Source organism: Epinephelus lanceolatus, chromosome 1 (assembly GCF_041903045.1).
Source record: "Epinephelus lanceolatus isolate andai-2023 chromosome 1, ASM4190304v1, whole genome shotgun sequence".
Lineage (NCBI taxonomy): Eukaryota > Metazoa > Chordata > Actinopteri > Perciformes > Serranidae > Epinephelus > Epinephelus lanceolatus.
In genome coordinates this window covers 27500135-27520181 of record NC_135734.1, presented here as the reverse complement: position 1 = coordinate 27520181, position 20047 = coordinate 27500135, and the positions used below count along the sequence as shown (strand labels likewise).

The window sequence follows — 20047 nt, the reverse complement described above, 5'->3', positions numbered from 1 at the left end:
AGAGGAAGAGACCTGTGGATAATTCGGCTCCAGGTAAAAACCTCTTGAACAATGAACACTGAAGAAATCCTCACTGGGAGATGTTTCAGATAGTTGCAATGTTCAGTCCTCACCACTAGATGCCAATAAATTCCCCTAAATCTTACACACTGCTCCTTTAAGGAAATATTGTCCACTATTAGCATCTTGACTAGACAGTGCTAGTTTGGTGTTCAGTATCTGGTTAAAGTTAGGTAGAGATTTATTATGCAGCTATTGTCTTGTTTTACACAGGTTATATAACTATTCAAAAGACTGGTATGGGTCCCCTAATGTTTTCTGAGGGAAATGGTCACTAGGGACCTTCTAGCAACACATAACGGAATACTTAAAGCAGTTATGGAGAAACATATAAGGGTTTCCCTTTCAACATCCTAAAAAAATCCTTAGGCTAAGGTTACCCTTAAATGTTCATGTGAGCATACCTTAGGAAAAAAAATGGTGACACAAAGTCACCACAGTTTGATCAGGCTTTGTACCTTGTCTATTTTTGTGTTGGGATCAGATGCAGACTAAGCACAAAAGTGTCTACAAATGAGGACAACAGGTGTAAGTGAAGCAGAATGAAGTATGAGGTGCAGGGAACCCAAATGTGATGTCCTTATGTTAGGACGGAGGGTCTCAGGAGGATATGGGAGTGGATAAAATAATGACTTTAAGGTATAATTATGTAAAAACAAATTATAAAATTACATTTAAAATGCCAAACACTGATATCCATAATCTCCAAACTGATAATCAACCATTGGATTATTTATACAAATATAAGTTATAAATTAACTTATATCTGATATGATAAAAGCATGAGCGTCCTCTCGTCTGATTTAACTTAGTTATTTTCACGGGTTTATTGTCCTTTAAACGAGGCAGGACTGCCCCTCGGTGACTTGTACAGTGTGATAATGGTTTACATGCTGACAGACTCCGCACAGAGGAAAAGGTTGGTCGGTGGGGGAGGGGTTTTACAAACACACCAGGCAGGAAGAGACCTGCGTGTTAACGTTTTGGCATAAAGACACGAGAGACCCCTGCGGTGCCGGGGCTCTACCCCTCGAACTGACAGCCATTACTGTGAGACAATCGTAAAAATATACACATTAAATATCAAACCCCACAGAGACATTTTCCACCAAACAAGAGCGACCCCCACCCTTCAAGAAACCAGGGTCAAAGTTCACAGGAAGCTGGGGGGCTGCCATTTTTCCCTGCTACTGCTAACGTTAAACGTTAGATGCTAAAACGACGGGGAGGGGCGGTTGGTTTCGGATTTTGTAGCTAGCTGGTATCAACCGATCGAAATCGTTACCCGAAATCCGTCATTTCTCCGACTGTCGTCGCTAACAACCATTGTTATTGGATGAATTCGGCATGGAGAAGGTAGCGGAGCCGTCTTGGACTTCTTCGTACACCTATCAGGTGAGCAAGCACAGTGCGGAGATGCTACACAACCTCAACATTCAGAGGAAAGATGGAGGCAGGTTCTGCGATGTGATCCTACGCGTCGGCGAGGAGAGCTTCCCCGCACACAAAGCTGTGCTGGCCGCGTGCAGCGAGTATTTCGAGTCGGTGTTCAGCCGCCAGACGGAGGGCGACGGCAAGGAGCTGGAGATGCACACCATCAGCCCCAAAGTTTTTAAAGACGTTTTGGACTTCGCGTACACCTCCAGGATTGTGGTGCGGCTGGAGTGCTTCCCGGAGTTGATGACAGCTGCCAAGTTTCTGCTGATGCGGTCGGTCATTGAGATTTGTCAGGAGGTGATCAAGCAGTCCAACGTACAGATCCTCGTCCCGACCTCACGGGGAGGAGACGCCAGCCTGTTCCAGGCCACGGGGGCCACGGGGGCCACGGAGCTGGGTTTCCCTGTGGCGCAGCAGGATCTGGTGAACGGCACGGCGATGCTGGTGAACGGTCAGAGCTTTGCTAACAATGCACAGATGCATGTGGATGGCAGCGAAGACACCGCCGCCGTGTTACTGGAGGACGGCGGCGAGTCGTCGATGCCGATGCTGGAGCCCGTCGAAGGACTGTCGGTGTCCCCGTCAACGGAAATACCGGGGAACACGTTTCAGCACGACGCTGGCTCCCCGGGGTCGAAGAGGAACAGGGGGAGACCAAAGAAAGCTGGTGGGGTCGTGGAGCCTGTACACTTTAACCACAGCACCCAGAAAGACAATGGGCTGTTTCCGTGCGGGACCTGCGGTAAAGCTTTCACGGAGGCTTCCCGGTTGAAGAACCACGAAGCGCAGCACGGAGCCCACAACAACAACAACAACAACAACGTCGGTGACAGCCTGTCAGCAGCGGGCAGCATTTCCATAATGTCTCAGCCCGGGCTGGTGGAGAACGGCGTGCAGCTACACGGAGGGCTGACGCTGGATAACGGCCGCAAACGGGAGAGGACCAGGCGGCATGTGGGCTGTGATATTTGCGGTAAAGTTTTCCGCGACGTGTACCACCTGAACCGACACAAGCTCTCCCACTCCGGGGAGAAGCCGTACGCGTGCCATGTGTGTGGGCTCCGGTTCAAACGCAAGGACAGGATGTCATACCATGTGCGGTCCCATGACGGGTCAGTCGGCAAACCTTATGTGTGCCAAAGCTGTGGTAAAGGTTTTTCAAGGTGAGTTGAACTTTGACAGTATGTGACGTGTTTTTGGAGTTGTGTAAAAACAGTGCTGCAGCTGTGCCTCAGTGCCTAGGATCCTAAAATCACCCAGGACAGTTTCTTACTGTGAGTACTGGTGCACTTCTATGTATAATCTGCATATTAGTTATAGTCCCTGTAGGACAGTGACTGCAGATATTAACCACAGCTTTGCAGCAAAGTATAAACTGATGGGAGCAGTCAGATCAGCTGTTCAGAAAGCTTATAACTCAGCTTTTGAGATGCACACATAATGTAGTCTGCTACTTTACCACCAGCAGCCTGGGTCAAGGTCTGAGGTCCCAAAACAAGGCCTTAGTTAAGCTTTATAAGTAATCATTATGGAAAGTTGGTACCAATAAACAGTAGGGACAGAGGTCAGACCCTGGCATGTTACACCCTGTGGTATTATCAGTAATTTTAAAACCTCCACATTCTGCACACCCCGACACATACTTAGTGTCATTACACACTTGATCCATTTGCTTTCTGTCTTATAAAATTGCAGAAACGTTGCAGAGCTACTTGTCATCTGAGTAATTTCGCCTCAACCACACAAACCACTTTCCCAGGCTCAGTGCTCTCAGGCCCTGCTGCGAACTCACTGTCACCACCTGCTGCTTTGGAGGTTAAAATACATGCAGATAGTAAAGGTGAAGAGAGCTCCAGTAGTTGCATGGTAACTGCTTAAAAATAATAACTAAAAATGTGATGAGGGCAAAGGTGAAGGCTATTGACAGAGCTGTCACCAAATTTGTAGTGAAAAGATTTGCACGGGTGAGTCCTTTTTAGGTTTGCTACATTCAGGAAAAAAAAGATTATTTATTTCAATACTAATGTGCTTTCTAGCATGTTTTTGTTGCATTAAATATTATGTTCAGAGTACCTTGGTAGCCATTTGGTTGCAGCACGTGCCACATAACCACATCATCTGTATTTTGCCCTCTCTATATCCATTTGCTCCCTGTCTGCCTCTCCACTATGGACTGTCCAGTAAATCCTTAATAAAAAATAAATCCTTTGCACTCACAGGATGAACGTCAGTCCCAGATATTTATTTATTTTATTTATTGCTTTATTAATTCTGTGGTACACTGACGAGGAGTAGCTTTTACAGTCACTTAGCCCTAAGTAAAAATACTTTCTTTTACGGTATTACTTTCATTACACTTTATTGTTTTCTGTTTTTACTAGATGTGATTGACTTCACTACATTAGTCAGCCTCTGAAACTTTGCACCACACAAATATAACATTTAAACATTAAGAAAACATGGATATAATTCCATGCTCACAAAGTCACACATGTATCGCTAAGTATTTGGTGGCACTACAGTTAAGTTTGCACAGGAAGTTCAACACCCACCAGAGTCGTACATGCTTATGTTGTTGCTTCTGCTGTTAACCAGGTGATTAAAATAGATAAATAAAATGTGTGTCATTCACAACGAAGTTGTCAACAGCAACAGCGATATTTTCTTACAGTTAATTGAGGAAGGATAATGGTAGGAGATGATGTCTGTATGGAACTATGTTCAAAATAAGTCCCAGATGGGCAAGAAATAATTTCCTTTTCCCTTTCAGACCAGACCACCTGAATGGACATATCAAACAGGTTCACACAACAGAGAGACCCCACAAGTGCCAGGTAACATTAAGGATCTACGTATATATCAGAGATGAAAACCCACACCTAGTTATGTTTTTAAACCATGACGTGAGTAAGGTGTTAACGTGTTGTATTTCTGTGTTTCAGATTTGTAATGCCTCTTTTGCCACAAGAGATCGCCTCCGGTCACACCTTGCATGCCATGAGGACAAAATCCCCTGCAAAGTTTGTGGCAAGTTCCTGCGAGCTGCCTACATGACGGACCACCTCAAGAAACACAGTGAAGGGACGCATAACTACTGTGGCATCTGCAACAAAGGTAGTTATTTAAAATACCTCAGCATGCACAACACTGCTACAAGCCCCCCAGAAACAACTCTGTCCCGTGTCCAGACGGATATTCAGTTGGTACTGAAGTCACTGACATTCAGAGGGTGAAAACTTACAGAAATCCGATTTTGGTATTTGGTTGGCTCTGCTGTGTGTTCTTAGATAAATAACGAATGTCTACAGTTATGGTCATGTCTTTGCAGTTATAACCCAGTCCAAAACACTCAGGATTTCCTGTACCTCTCTGAAGGCAGACTGTCATGAGTGTGACATGGCTGCAAAAATCATATCTAAAAATCTCCACTTTCTGGCACTGAGTTGACTTGTGTGCTAAACATGGCAATGAATCAGGCATTCAAATATGTGCAAGTACACATAGCACTTAATATACGTCCTTGCAAGAAAGAGAGAACATTTTTGCCACTATTTTTGTTTTATCGAAATAAAGTTGCAGATGTCCACCCAAACATGACATTAGTCACTTACGACTGCTTTTGGTCTTCACTTTGTACAGTTGGTGGTATGGAAATGGAGTGTACAAGAGTCACAACATATTTGATTTAAAGTGTGTATTTTCTGCCAGGACACAGGAGGACACACCTCTGACCTGTCTCAAAGCCTTGTTCAGGGTGTGTGTTGTGCCCTGTTTCTTGTGCTCCCTGATGGGTTGGTACCACTCAACTGTGTCTTTCAGGGACAGGTTGCAGGTTGTGCAAAATATTTTAAATTCTTTGTTTCCAGGGTCTGTTTGGTCTGAAGACAAGGTGAAATGTGCACGCTGAATGTGACAAATTCATCAGATAATTGGCCTTTACCTTGAACATTACGTCTTGGTGCTACATGTTGAAAATGTTTTTCAGGCCACTTTACTAAAATCAACTCATGCCTCTAGTCTCTTCCTGGAGGCTTGGTTCCTTCATCTGTACAGAGAGGTCTTATGAAAGTTGTGTATCCTGTTGCTTTGTACACAAGACAATAAGAGCAAAGTTACATTTACAATCAAGATAAGAAGAAACGTAAAATGAAACTGAAACGGTGGATTAAGTGGATTAAATTACATTCAAGACAGTGGAGAAAAGCTGCATAAAAACAAAACATAGGTGGAGTTAATTTTTCATAGAAGTCTCCTTCCTGAGGTCAGATTGCTGGCGAGTGTCAGTATAACCTTCTAACAAAGAGTGAAACATGGACAAAAGTACTGTGATTTGTTCTCAAAGACCATCTTTCACAGTGTGCATCACATTTTGTTTGCTTTGGAGGGAGACTTTAATTTTTGCCGCCTGCCTGTAATACAGTGATGATCCTGACTGTTGAGAGATAAAGTTCAAAGAGAGAGATATTAATGTAACTTCCCCTCATTGACTATGTTTACATGCACAAAATATTCAAGGTTTTGCCCTTATTCCTAAAAAGACAATATTTCTACGAAGCCGTTTACATGGCTGATGAAAATGAGTATCAATTTACGTGCCCTAACATGTAGTTTATCATGTCAAAATATGGAAAAGTGGAACTTCTGGAGCCGTCCATGCCTTTTCGCTTCTTTGCATCAGTTTTTCCAACAATGGCGAACTTGTTTGACTGAGCGAACACAGCCTCCCTCTTTCATTCCTTCAACCACTTTCTTGAAAAGGTCGACATTGCAATATTTGCACACATCCAAAAACTTGTTGATATTCAGGTCTTTCATAATTCTAAAAGAAGGTGTGTTTCTCCTTCAGACCAGAAATGTGAGCTTTTTTTTTGGTCATGTATCTCTACCACAGCCGTTGTGTACAACACACAGACCTGACCGTGAACAGGCAAGAGGCCATGTGTGAGGCCATATGTCTTAATCAGGAAATGATAAATCCAGAAAAAGGCCTTATTCTGAATATCCAAATAGAAGATGGTGTTTACATGACCCCCATCAAATTCAGAATGATTGTGGAATATTTGTGTGCATGTAAACTAAGTCAGTGAATCATTACTGTTCCAGAGTTATTGGTCAAACCAGTCCGAGTATCTGTCGGATCATCGACATCGAACAGCCAGTGCAGGCCTTCAGTGTGTCCAACAACTGCCTTGTTCTTTGTTCTTCTGGTCCCAGGTTTCTCCACTGCGTCCTACCTTAAGGTGCATATAAAGACACACCATGGCTCTCCACTGCCCCCCTCTGCCACAATGCACACCTTCCCTGAGCCAAGGGGGGAGCTGCAGATGCACAACGGCACCCCTTACCACATGGGACGCCAGTGCTCAGTGGAAGGCAAGCAGCCGCCCGCCCCATCCCAAACTCTCATGTTTCTGGCTTTCATTTTGCTCTGCTGCTCTTTGGAGAAACATGCTGTTGCATCCTTTGTGTATGTTTAAAACACAAGCATACATCAACCTCTGCTGCCAAGCTTTGCGCTCAAACATTTTTATACAACTTCATGTGCTGGTCGTCTTTCTGCTAGCTAACTGTCGATGTCTTTCAGTCTGAGGGGGCAGTGTATGCAGATCCTTCCTGTGGTAATTAGGTAGAAGGCAAACAGCTTGAAGAACTTTACACCTCTGTGAGGACATTTTCTCTAATTATTCTCTAGTTCCTTAAACTGCAGATTTAATAGTATACAATTAGGCAGGTAGTTGGTTTTGCTCAACAGAAGTATTAATGTGTTCTCAGAAGATTCACTGACTCATGTCAAAAGTTAGTGTTGCAGATGTGGACAGAAGGAACCTGTTTCTGCTGCACATATGGGCAGTGCATCTGTTACCATAGAGTGAATGCACGTCAATAGGCAGACGACTCATTTACTCGCATACAGAAGTGAGACTAAAACGGAAATCATGACCTTTTCTGTAGCTTGACAAGTTAAGACGCATGTGTACCTCACTACATTATGACACAGTGTCAAGCCATAGCTCTTTATGAGGCTGGAAATTAAGTTCCCATCATCACATGCAGTCATTGAACACATAGAAGTTGTCTAGACTTCATGGTTGGAAGTTCTCCACCATGACCACATTAGAATTTAGAGTGCTGGGTCACTTTTGTTTATGTTTGTGTCTGTTCAGCATGGCTATGGCATCATATGGTGTCTGTTTCTGCTTGGCTGGTCCATCAGCAGTTTTTCAGCAATGCACAGTGTTGCATGAGTGTCATGATGTGTGCTCCATTTGCCCTGGATTCACTGAAACCTTGTGTAGAACCAGCAGCATAGAGACAGTGCACAGTTAACTGTGAGCCACAACCACTGTTAGTAAGGCTATTATTAGATGTGTTGATTGCACTTGTAACTGACTTCCTGTAATTATATGAATAATCTGAAAAAACAAAACAAAACGCATGAGCAGAGAGTATTTGAAAAAATGCTATTTGGCTAATTACCAAATGAAGGATGGCTATCACAGCTATTAATTATAACGAGAGCTGATTTTGCTCACAGAACTGATGTAAGGTGAAACCATTAGCCACCTAGTAAGTCATTAAAACTGATTATGATCACTGTGTTTACCTTTTTGTAAATTGCATCATGATAGAAAGGTTAAGACACACTCAAAGAAATTATTTGGTCTCTTTTGCCAGATTAATACATTTTAATTACATATAAAATTTCCATACAATTTAGTCAAGTAATTCTAATGTAAACCAAAAAATGCCATTAAAAAAATTAAATCAAATTAAGATGAATAGACTGTGACAATTTATGTAACCATAGCTCATAGAGTTTACCTAATTTACTAAAGTTAGTCATTACTGTAAATAAATTCTGTGTATTTCAAATATGTTGGTGTTGGTCCACATTTTAAAAACACAGAATACATAAACAGTAATTACATAAACTTTATTAAAGTAAATAACCATAAAATTTCAATTAATATTATTTGCTTGACTCATTGAAATCAACAGACCTTTGTTTGGGACAGGCCTTTAGATTCTTTCACATGAAACTGTTGCTCAGCGAAGATCAGGAAATACAATCAAATTGTTTATTATTACTTGTATGAAAATTAGGCTTCAGATAATATATCAGCTACGAATCATTCATTTGATCTAGCTGCAACAGAGCGCATCAGAGAGAGTGAGTTGCAGCACTCAAGGATTACGGCACCCGGTGAACCGACACAACGCCACTTTATCTTGTTAAAACAATACTCACAACTTGGATTAATTTTTATTAAAAACCCCTTTGATTCATTTATCCGAGGACCCTTAAAGGAATATGAATAACTTACAGGGTAATCGAGGAATGGACACATAATTTGAGGTAGCCAACAACCTGGTTTTATACATCTGAAAAACTTATAAATAAAATTAACAGTTTGGCAACCAGACCAGGCGTCTAATTGAGACAGGCCTTTATTTGTCAAAATGTGTAGCCACACCCGGCTAGTAAATGGAACTAGGCTTTTAATTGAAGTTTTACGGTAGGTAAATTCTATGAGTTCTAGTTACATAGATTGTCATTGTCTATTCATCTCAGTTTTATTTGATTGAACTGCATAAATGGTTTGTGGGTTATATTAGAATATAAATAAAACGTTAGCTAGTAAGATTAGCCCGACAGCCGTGCATCCATGCACAGAGCTGAAATACGAAAGACCGTTATACTGAAGCACATTTACACACCCGGCCAAAAACAAGACTGTTGTCAGTTGTTTCAGTTGTGGACCCAACCACACACAAAATAGTCATTGTCCTCTAGACTTTTGTATGCTTTTATTGGCTTGTTGTGTAATGTAATGATTTATCACTTCCTGCCCTCCATCTGAATTTCGTGCATCATAATAGTCACATGACTGCAAACAGGTGCACAATAGACCAAATAATTTCTCTGTGTGCATATCCTCTATAGGTATCATTTTTTGAGCAAGAGTTATTTCAAGAAATTGACCAAGCCTCTTTTTAATTAGTGGTATTATCATTCAGTCGATAGGGCTTCATTAGCACCACACTGACCTTAGAGTTTCTGGCCTCGCATGTGAAAAGCAAGTGGAGACTTGACGAGCTCATTAGGAGCTAGTGGGTTAGCCGTTTCCTTTGAATCCAGGATGTTAAAACCAGTGTTGGTTGCCATGGTGTTTTCCAGTAGGTTTGTGATTAGAACAACATGTCACACCACGTGACGACACACAGATACAAAGTCTAAATTTTCCTCCATTTAGTTTCAAAAGATTAGTCATGTTTTTCATGCGTGTCATGGGCAGTGTTATTGTTTTTATTTGCTTGCTCGGGTTATGCTGTTATGCAAGTTTGTGTTTTTTTCTGCTCCTTTTCAAGGTGGTTCAGTACAGCTGAGGTTGTGAGAGGATTAGTGGACTCATTATATAATTGATTGCCGAGTCATTCTGCAGTGATTATTCTCTCCTACACTGAGTGTCACTAAATGAGCACTAGTATAAATGTGTTTTCCTGTAGCACTGTGGACAACACTTTGACTGTCACGTGGCAGATAGATCTTATCTAAGCAGTTACCAAAGTGCTGCTTAGTGAGGCTCTGAACAACAGGTTCAAGTAAAGCTAACCACTGAAATGGAAAGAGACTGTGAATATATGAGTTATAAAATTTGAGTAAACACTACTAAACCTTGTGAGAGATTTGGTATTTGGCTTTAATTATTAAATTCAGAGTGACTAAACTCATCAGATACAGACACTACAGGTGAACAGGGTAAAACGTTTAACTAAATGTGAGCATGAAACGTCCCCCGTTGATTACTAACATTAAGACAATTATTTTTTTCTATAACAAGTTTTCTAAGATGTTATGTTTAGATATGCAAATGTGGCATTATCTAATTAAATATGCAGTAATTTACATGAATTTCCAAACAGAAATCTGAACATTGGAGAAAGCCAGGTTCAAAATTCTTGTTTCATGTTGTTGACATATTAAAAGTCAAAGGTTTTTATGGAGTGAACTTCAGATATCTCTTTTTTTTGTTTAATCACTCCATAAATCAGAAAATACTGTCTACAGCCATAAAAAAAAAAATCAATTTTCAGGAATAAAATGTTATATAAACCAGGCTATGACTGATATATATGAACAGACCCCTCATTAAAAATCATCTGTCTGCTGTGTGTAAGTGTTACTGCAGTGGAGATTAAGGCTGAATCCAAATGTCCACCCTCTGGACTTGCAGTTTCTGCCCTCGCAGACATCATTTGTACGTAGTGTTATGTATTTACTGTCATCATGTAAAGTCTGCGAGGGCAGAGACTGCAAGGGGCTGACAGACAGCTCTCGAGACTGTTTTACTCATTGCCGTGGAAACTCAGCTATCAATGATGTCATAGAAGTTGATGAGCAGTCCCTACTCATCTGTTCCTGTAGATAACAAGATATAAATCCTATGTATAACCTTTTATGTGACAAAACAAATATGTATCAATACAGCTCTATATAACAGGCTACACACATATAAAATCAGAAATGTTTATAAATAAGGACAGGACTGTAACTTAATAAATTGGGCTTTAAAGACCTTCTTTTGTTGTTTTTCGGCCAATTTTTTTTTAGCCTTTTCCACCACCTGATAGGCCGCAATAATAAAATGCATTTTCAGTCCCTCTGCAGCCTATATGTGTACTTATCTTTATCATGATGTGGTTCAGTATTATTTCTGGCCCACACAATTCATTCACAACATTTTAATAGGCCTAACTATCAATAACTACTTTACACATTCATAAGTGTTTTTTTTTTTTTTAGGCAGTTGAAAAACCCACAACATAACGTCCGTATTGCAGTTAATTGTGGGTATTAAATCAGTGAGATCTGCCGAAGTCTGCACCCCAAGCGGACTCTCTGGAAGTCTGTAGAAAGTCTGCTTGAGGCCCCTTGTGGACTGGCTGAATTGTGGATTTGGGCAGCCCTCAGCACTCCCTAACCTCCCGGGAGTGCACCCACAAAATCCACGAGTCTGCCAGTAAAGTCTGGACATTTGGGTTCAGTCTAAGAGGAAAAAAAAACTTTGAGAAAATGGCCTTTAAAGATATGTATTGTTAAATTTCATACATATTTTATAAAAAATTAGACAGTGAAGGTGAATAGGGTAAACATTTTAACGAATAGATATCATAATGAAACAGTTGATTACTTACATTAAAACGTATGTTGAAATATGCATATTGGACATTATCTTGTTAAATATGAGCTTTTTACATACATTTCCTGAACAGAAATCTGAACTAAAATAAACAAAAAAAAAGTGTATAAAAAGTGTATTTTGGACATTTCTTTCCACTAGTCTGAAAGAATAGCCCAAAATCTCAAAACTGACCATTGCGTGAAAAAACTGTTGTTACCTGTAGTGTCTCCTTTAAGCTGAAAATATGATTTACACTTAGGAACGGCCAGCAGTGTGTACTGTCACTATATTTACTGCAGTTTTTCACTATAGTCTTCATTTAGTGTCATCTCATTTGTAAGATGAGCAAGTTGTGTTTGTGAACATTACATATTGTTATACACAGTATGGGCATTTCTCACATAATGAAATCTGCTTGTATCACTCAAATGACACACAATTAATGTTATTGTAGCTGAAAAGATTATTAGCCATATGGAGCATATACATCCGACGTAGTTTTTTACAAATATCAATTGTTAAGTCAGTTATTTCAAGTTATTTACATCATATAGTTGAGGGATTTTGTATTATTACAGTTTTAGTGATGGGACTCAGTCACTATAGATTTATTCAAACTATCAAAACTGTCTAGTTTACTGAAAGCATTTCAAGAACTATTGAGGTAATTCTGTGCGTATGGTTTCCGCCGGCCTGTTGTGTCTGCCCCCTCCCCTTCCTTTCTCCCTGGCCGGGTGTTGTGTAGACCTGTGCGCCAGTCGCCAGCTGCTTCTCACCTCGTCTGAGGCAGAGGGTCGCTTTCATGGGCTCACTGGACACCCAGTTCTTCCCCAGCCTGGCCCTCCAGCCTTGGGCCTGCAGCCTGAGCTGCTCTTGGGGAAGGCAGGTGGGGCTCCATATTTCTGGGATTGTCGCTCTGGCGGGGTGCCTGGCTTCCCCGTCCATGGGCCTGCTGCAGGTCAGTACAGTCCAGCAGGAGGGTGGGTGGGGGCATGGTGCTAGCACTGCCCACTGGTTGGTGGACACTGGACACTGGGCAGATGGACTGAGACATATGATTGTGTAGTTTAATGCTGTAGCCACATTTTTTCCTTTTCTGTAGTTAGTGAATGATCTTTAAGAATAATTTGTTCTTCTTGTACTTGGTGCCTTCTCACTAAAGTTCTGAAGTTTAAATGTTTGAAGTTTCTGCAGGTGCCAACCAGCTACTGGATTAAAGATGTAATTGTCAAAACCTGTGCTTATATAATCCATTTGTCCTAATTCATTCCTCCCTTTCCTCCCTTTTCCACTTCTTTCTCTCTCTGTCTCACTCTCTACCCTCCTCCTATCTTGCTGTGTGAACCGCAGACGGGCAGGAAAACGCTGGGAAGTGTCCTCATCTGGAGTCAGAAGAATCAGATCCTTCATTTGGGGAACTGTCCAACGGCGACGAGCTTAAATCTCCACACAAACCTGACGGGCCGGAGCTCGAGATGCCCTCTCTGGCCTGTAACGGAGCCTCCGCGGGGGCCTTGGGCTCTCCAGAGGGATCTAAAGCCAAGACGGACCCTGAGAAGAAGTTTACCTGCGGCATCTGCGGTCAGGCCTTCCGCACCAAGTCCTACCTCAACAAGCACCAGCACAGAGTTCACAAAGCCCAGAAGGCTCAGGGGGTTTCAGGATCGGGCTTGAATGAGCTGGCCCCCTCCCTGACCTCTCCCTTCTCCCCTCAACAAAACATGTCCCTGCTGGAGTCTTTTGGCTTTCAGATAGTCCAGTCTGCTTTCGCCTCTTCACTGGTGGATGCTGAGGCGGGTCAAAGTGGAATCGACTTCGGAGGGAAGTGACACATTTACTGAAGTTCTTGCAAAGCCTCTCATTTTTAGGACAAAGCCGGGTTGCCCACAGAAGATGCTCTGTATTTGGGAATAACTTTGCCTCAAGGCTACTCTTTCTGTTTGTTACGTCGCTTAATGTGTATCCGATATTTTTGTCACAGACTGCCATATGATTCCTACTTTTTCTACCTTTTCAGAGTATGAAAAGTGCGTGCACGGTGTTTAAATTTTCTTTATAAAGAAACAACATGAAGGTTTTATTTCCTTTATCTGACGTGGATCTGTCGAAGTTATGTTTGGTATTCCCTCAGTTGTTTTTTGGCTTGTGTGTTATTGAGCTTTCTTAGCTGCACAAATGTTTCTTGACATGAGACGAATTATTTACTGCAACCTTAAAACGAGTAGTAAGTAACTACTTATTGTCCGTTCGCCCACTTTAACTGCTCTGATGTACCCGGTGAATTGACCCTCGGCCACTACAGTGATTTTAATGCTTCGTATTCTCCGTTTCCTTGAAGGCTGTAAACATGTCTTTACCTCAGAGCAACAAGAGGGCTGAATTCTGTACGTATGTTGTGTCGGCTTCTTTTGAGAAGGATTTTGATTTTCTTAAGGACAGGGATTTAAATTGGACTCAGTTTTGATTGCAGGTTTTCTTTTACTCTGTTAATTATTCTGAGAAACATTCCTAACAAGCCCACGGCATATTTCATGACATGTTTATTGTAATTTTCTTCAGCTTCATACAGAAGGTGTCGGTTTGCTGGCTACTGAGAAGCACTGACAGCTGTCAAGGACCTTAATGAACTGCGGTTGAACTTTGAATTTGAACTGTTACAGCAGCCACACAAAGCTCATCTGGCACCAAAAAATCTGGCAAAAAATAACTCAAAACCTCACTGAAGAAATTTACACCATGTTGCTTTGTGCATAAAAGGAGGTTTACTTCTTGTGCCAACTTCATTAGATATTATGGAGACCCTGAAATCCTGAATTGGGAACAAGTTACTGTCTTGTTCTCAAAAGATATTTAACTTGCACGCACAAAAATATCACCTTTCAGGACATAAGAGCCTCTGTAAGATTTAAACAGTAAAAAGTCTGCAAATTGATTTATTAAAACTAAAAGCTGTCCTGTCAGAAATTAGAAATACCTACAAAATGTCAGTGGGAACAACTGTATTTATATCAACAGTAGCACCACAGCTTGCTTTCTTTAAGTTTCTTTTTAAGTCCAGGTCTTTAAAAATGTGCATATTCCTTCTAGAAGAAGCCTTTTTTCCATTATTTAAACAAAGTAGGGGGTGGTGTCATTCACCATTATTGTAAGCAGTTGTGAATCTTAACCAGAGAGCACTGATCAGTCCCTCCAGGATTTCGCAGGCTGTTTTTGGGATTGTTGCGGCCTTAAATGCCTGATTTCGCGGCAGCTTTTCTATAAAATTGTGATGTATGTCGCAATGTTTATTGCAATGTTTTTGGGTGCAGTGCAGTTGCAAAAACAGTTGTACTGCTGTGACAGATTTTGAGCTTATTTATGAGCTTTCATTGTTTCCCACAGAATTAGAATCTTAACTGTGAGTGTAGGGGTGCTGCCATTTCACGCAGTCCTAAATTCCCATCAAGTTCATCCTTCAGTGCGATAATACAGAATTGCTAAATCTCCCAATAACAAGCTTAATTTACATGTCATATTTTCACAGAAAACTTTTTTTTGCATTAGAGGCTCTCCTCCTGCTCTCTCTGCCTGATTAGCGCGAGCTAACACACCACAACATGATCTCAATCCTACTTGTTATATTTTGCCACTTGGGCAGAAGCCCCGCAGCAGCCGACACATCCGACACCTAGCTGTTAATCTCTCACAGACACCGAAATGGCTTGACTCCATTCATTCACTCCTTGACTCCGCTAAATCCATTAATACCTGTTGGGCAAAGTTAGCTGTGTGATGCTAACAGTTAGTCCTGTAACCGTGTGTTAGTTTCATGATAAACAGAGAGAGGGATCAGTTTGCTGCATTCAATTCTGCAAAGAAATGCAATTTTACTTGTTTTAAATAGTCAAATTTGCAGTAAAGTTGAAATTATTGGACAACATTGCGAGGTCACGCAGAATTTGCAGGGATTGGCTGAATTTGCGTCAATTGTGTATATCGCAACATCTCAAAATCCTGGAGAGACTGATTAATGTGATAGCTGGAGGGATTTGTTCTAAAATGGAGCAGATCTGTTTGATTCGAAAAGCTCTATCAGTTTTTGATTTGATGATTTGTAAATATTTTGTAAAAAAAAAAAGAAGGAAGAATTAAGGAGAGGAAAGCCATTATTACTATGATCTATATCCTGTGTACAGGAATACTTTTGAAAATAATTTTCCCAGGTTCCCACTTTTTTTTAACCTGTAACTGTAGTCTTGGATCATGCCCTGAGCCTGTTAGGAATGAGCTTTGTATCCCCCCCCTAAAATGATAAAGTTTCCAAGCCTGGTTTGTTGGGTATGAAATCAGTTGTGTACATTCAACAGGGACCAAGGTCAGGTATATTTTCAGTATATATTTTTAGAAATGTAGATTATATTTTATTAACTTATTCATGCCCTCTGTTTTGTGTACAGGTTTTTTTTTTAATTGTCAAACAAAAATCTTGTGATTTGCTCGTTTTGATATTTTTCACTCTAAATTATGTTCAATGGAGATGTGTGGGTATGTGTGTTTGTGTGTTGTGCAGCAACAAGGGGGGGTTAGAAGAAGGAGCCACACCCTGATCCACCAGCCTCTGAACCGACCAAACGTAATGCTTCTTTTACAGAGCCAAGTCATTACGCTCACTTTATTTCTTCCTCTTCATCACCTGCACTTCCTGTGTTGCTCACCCGCCTCCTGTCAGATTTGCTTGTGCTGTTAGTACATGACATGTCTTGTGTTTGCACTAATGGTCCCTAGTTTTAGGTGCAAGCTTTCCATCCGAGTGTCTTGCAGTGAAAATGTGTTTGATCCAAAAAGACATTCCTTTGATGAGAACAGACTTAATTGAATGGTTCCTTAAATCGGTGCACAATAGGAGCCTCACATCCACCCTGCTGCGCTGCTTAGTTTGATTTGAAATCGTCCTCCACTGTAATGAAAAGGCTTCTACGCTGCTGAAATGGTTTTCTATTGTAAAGGGAACTCTAGTATTTTTTAGCCTGCACCCTATTTTCCCATTTTTTGTGTCTAAGTGACTCACGGGAACACTGATTTCCAGTATTAAGAGAGTGCTGCAGCTGGCAGTGGCGTCACAGGCTGCAGTGTAAACGCTCGGGGCATTTGCACTTTGTCATGAGTACTTGTGTTTGCCACAGACAGGCTCAAATTGTTAATCTGATTGTCTGACAACATTACTAAAAAGATCCTACACCTTCTGTACCTTATGCTTATTCCTGTCTGTTTTGTGTCCAGGTCTCGCTCAAGGAGAAGTCTCATTCTGAAATCTCAAGGACTTTTTTTTTTTCTTTCTTTCTTTTTTTTTTTGACCATTGAAAATCTTTTAGATACAAGTGCTCTCTGCACTCCAATTTTCACCATGTTTCCACCGTATTCTTTCTGCAACAAGTCACCTCTCACTAAAATTCAGAAGTAGACTTCTCCTTTAGCGAGACTTTGACACAAACAGACCAAAAGAAACGAAAGGTACAGAAAAATGTTTCCTTTCTCTATAGGGCCCTTTCCCTAATGTTGTAAGACACTCATAATAACAGTCTGAGCCTGTTAGAGGCTAAAAGCACTATTAATGGACGTAAACCATCAGGGCGCACCTGCCCCCCGCTGCAGCACTCTCTCTGGACCAATGTCAAAAACTGTTCTTCACATTCGTCACTTATGCTGGTTTCTTATATGAAGTCCAGACAATATCCGGAGAATCAGGTCTGGACATTGTCTGGAGGAGATTGTCTGCGTCAGATGCTTTCTCATTTACTGGAGGTGCTCCATCCGTTCGGTTTAGGCCCGGGGTTGACTCCTAAGTCGATCATGTAGGAGGCAGGACATGACGCGAATAACACCGTGGTCATGTAGCCGGATCATTCAATGGTCTCTTGCCGTTCCTTGAATCTGTGTGAATCTTGTCATCTCTCCAGTATGAGATGTTCGGTGTCGTCTTTTTGTAAATTACTCTTCTTTTTCACCCTCTGAAGTTTGTTTTCCTCCTGTTTTGCACAAGCCACATGATAGAAACATCATCAACATGGCCACTCGCTCACTGGGAATTCTCTGGACAATTACCTGCTTGATTCACACATGGGGTCAATTGAACATTACGAGGACTTTGTACTAGGGCGCTAGTAAAGGGCGCAAGTAAAGTCTGTTTAATGTCCAAACCAACTGATTCAGACATTGGCGTTCTCACATCCAGTTCCTCCGGCTAATGTCTAGATCATTTCAGGTTTGCAGTATATGTGTGAAAGCAGTTTTAGACACAAAAACATGGGGAGAAATAGGTGCAGGTTGAAAAATAGCGGAATTCCCCTTTAAATAACGCAACAGGATGTTACTGGATAGAAGAAACTGTGTGAAGATCAATTCTGTGTCACTATTAATTTGGTTAAAACAATCAAAAATGCAAACATAGAACCTTTTCACAATCATGACACGCTTCCTTTTAGTCTTGTACATACTGAAACAAAATAAGCAATCCCAGCTCACACATCAGCTGATCAACACCTTTCTCATGTTTTTCCTTGTGTTGTAAAACCTGTATCATGTCTCAAGTCAAACCCAGTCCAACAGTGAAGGGGCTAGCAGTGTGTGTGTGTGGTGATGGTCTCTGTTAAAAGAAAGTGTACACGTGTGCCATTTGTGTGAGTGTGTGTGTGCGTATGTGTGCGTTTTTGTGTTTGATCTGTGTTTCCTGCTTTCTGTTTAATTATTATTTGTGAGTGCTCTAGTCTGTTAATTCAGTACATTCCTATATTATTTATGGTTATGTTGTGATTGTAACAAGTGTATATACCATTCATATACACATTCTATAAATATATATATAAATATATATGAACCAACCAATATGATCAGTGTTTGTCAGTGGTGGTCCTGTACATATTTAGATTTTTTTTTCTTGTCCATCATGTGGAGGGATGTTAAGTTATGGCCATTTGATTGAAAGTGTAAACTGCATGTTCGGGCATGCTGAGCTGAGCTGGGTACTGAATGTCGATCACTGGTTGGTGGCAGTTTTAGTTTGACTGTTCGCCGTACTGTCACTCTGCTCTGGTAGCGCTCACACTGCCAGCTGCACGACTCACGTCTCTGACCAAGTTTTCCTCCTTTTTTGATCCACTCTGCACTAGTATTTACTCCTTAACAGGTGATAAGGGTTGTTTCTGTTCCTGATTGTTTAAGAAGAAGTGGAAGATGCTGTAAGGAAATAATGTTGCGTTCGTTCCTCACTGAGATGTATGATTTTTGTTTCACTCGTGTCGGTACTCAAGGTGTTTTTGTTGAGTATTTAGGCCTAAATGTTTTTTTTTTTGTTTTTGTTTTTTTTTGCTTTCTGCTTTTGGTCTGTTGCAAAGTGCCTTCCAAATACTGATTGTGCACAGCAGTGGATTAAAAAAGGTCCTCTTTTCTAAAGGTTAAGAATTGTACAGAGTGACTTGCATTGACACTTTTGTATAAAAAACACACACAGAAAAATGTACAATATGTTAACTTGGTATTTTATCATCGTACTCAACAAGATTGCTCTTAAGACATGTGAGCTACATGTTTTGTTATAACGTCTTTGGACATATTTCAATATAAGCATACTTTTCTATAGATATTTGTTTTTGTACTCTGTTATTGAGTCTCATCTCTCTTGTTGGTACAGAGATGAGCAACAAATAAATTGCAATTGAAAAAGCTCATAACTTTTCTTGTGTAGTTATTACAAGTATATAATGAAACAGTCAATCTGTTAAGACCTGTCCTGGACATGGAAGGATTTTCGACAACCACCCTGCTCCCAGTGGTGAAATGTGAAGTACATAGGTCTTAGAATTTCCCCTTAAATTTCAGACTAGGTCCTTGTAAAGATAAATTATTCACAGAGCGTCTTGGACCTTAAAAGAGCTCCTAAGGTAAAAAAGTGTTCGGAGCAGGGAGGAGGACTTTTGAGAGGCTTAAGAGTTTCTTATGCAGAGGAGAAAATGGTGGAAACACAAAGAGGTCGGAGAAATATTCTCCACATGCTGGATCACAGTGAGTAAATGAAATGCTACAGATCAGACTAGAACACCAAAAATAAAATGATCACAACACTAAGATATTTGAAAAACTGGGAAAATTTAACAGTGCAGCAGTGATGACTTGAGTCAGTCTAAACCTTCCATCAGCAGAGTGATCACACTAACAATGGTACAAATGTCTCTCCCTTCCTTGCTAAGAGTTGATCTAAGAACTTTCCTAAATCACTCCAAAGCTAAGATCCTTACAAAATTTTTTAGGCTAAGTTAGGAGCCCTATGAAAGTACTCTCAGAATGTTTGTGGATATGGCCCCAAGATTTTGCAGGCTTTTTGGGGAAAATTT

At 40.9% G+C, this 20047-nt stretch overlaps 1 protein-coding gene across 3 annotated transcripts; it reads left to right on the top strand.

Annotated features, from left to right (window-relative positions):
- The first annotated feature begins 814 nt into the window (after positions 1–814).
- patz1 (POZ/BTB and AT hook containing zinc finger 1) lies at positions 815–19384 on the top strand. Of its 3 annotated transcripts, XM_033626461.2 has the most exons (6): positions 815–2660; positions 4268–4331; positions 4440–4611; positions 6712–6870; positions 12427–12639; positions 13032–19384. In XM_033626461.2, exons 1-6 carry the CDS (start codon positions 1408–1410, stop codon positions 13508–13510), a joined length of 2340 nt encoding a protein of 779 aa, XP_033482352.2. In that variant the 5' UTR covers positions 815–1407; the 3' UTR covers positions 13511–19384. The 3 variants fall into 3 exon arrangements, with proteins under 3 accessions (XP_033482352.2, XP_078024757.1, XP_033482351.2); XM_078168631.1 differs by lacking the exon at positions 12427–12639 and having other exon boundaries at positions 833–2660; XM_033626460.2 differs by lacking the exons at positions 6712–6870; positions 12427–12639 and having other exon boundaries at positions 839–2660.
- Positions 19385–20047: the final 663 nt, after the last annotated feature.

Excerpts from the sequence above, each read along its gene's own strand:
- patz1 (XM_033626461.2), top strand. The coding sequence starts at position 1,408 with ATGGAGAAGGTAGCGGAGCCGTCTTGGACTTCTTCGTACACCTATCAG. Across the intron at positions 4,332-4,439 it reads AGAGACCCCACAAGTGCCAG|ATTTGTAATGCCTCTTTTGC; the intron begins GTAACATTAAGG and ends TCTGTGTTTCAG. Across the intron at positions 6,871-12,426 it reads ACGCCAGTGCTCAGTGGAAG|ACCTGTGCGCCAGTCGCCAG; the intron begins GCAAGCAGCCGC and ends GGTGTTGTGTAG.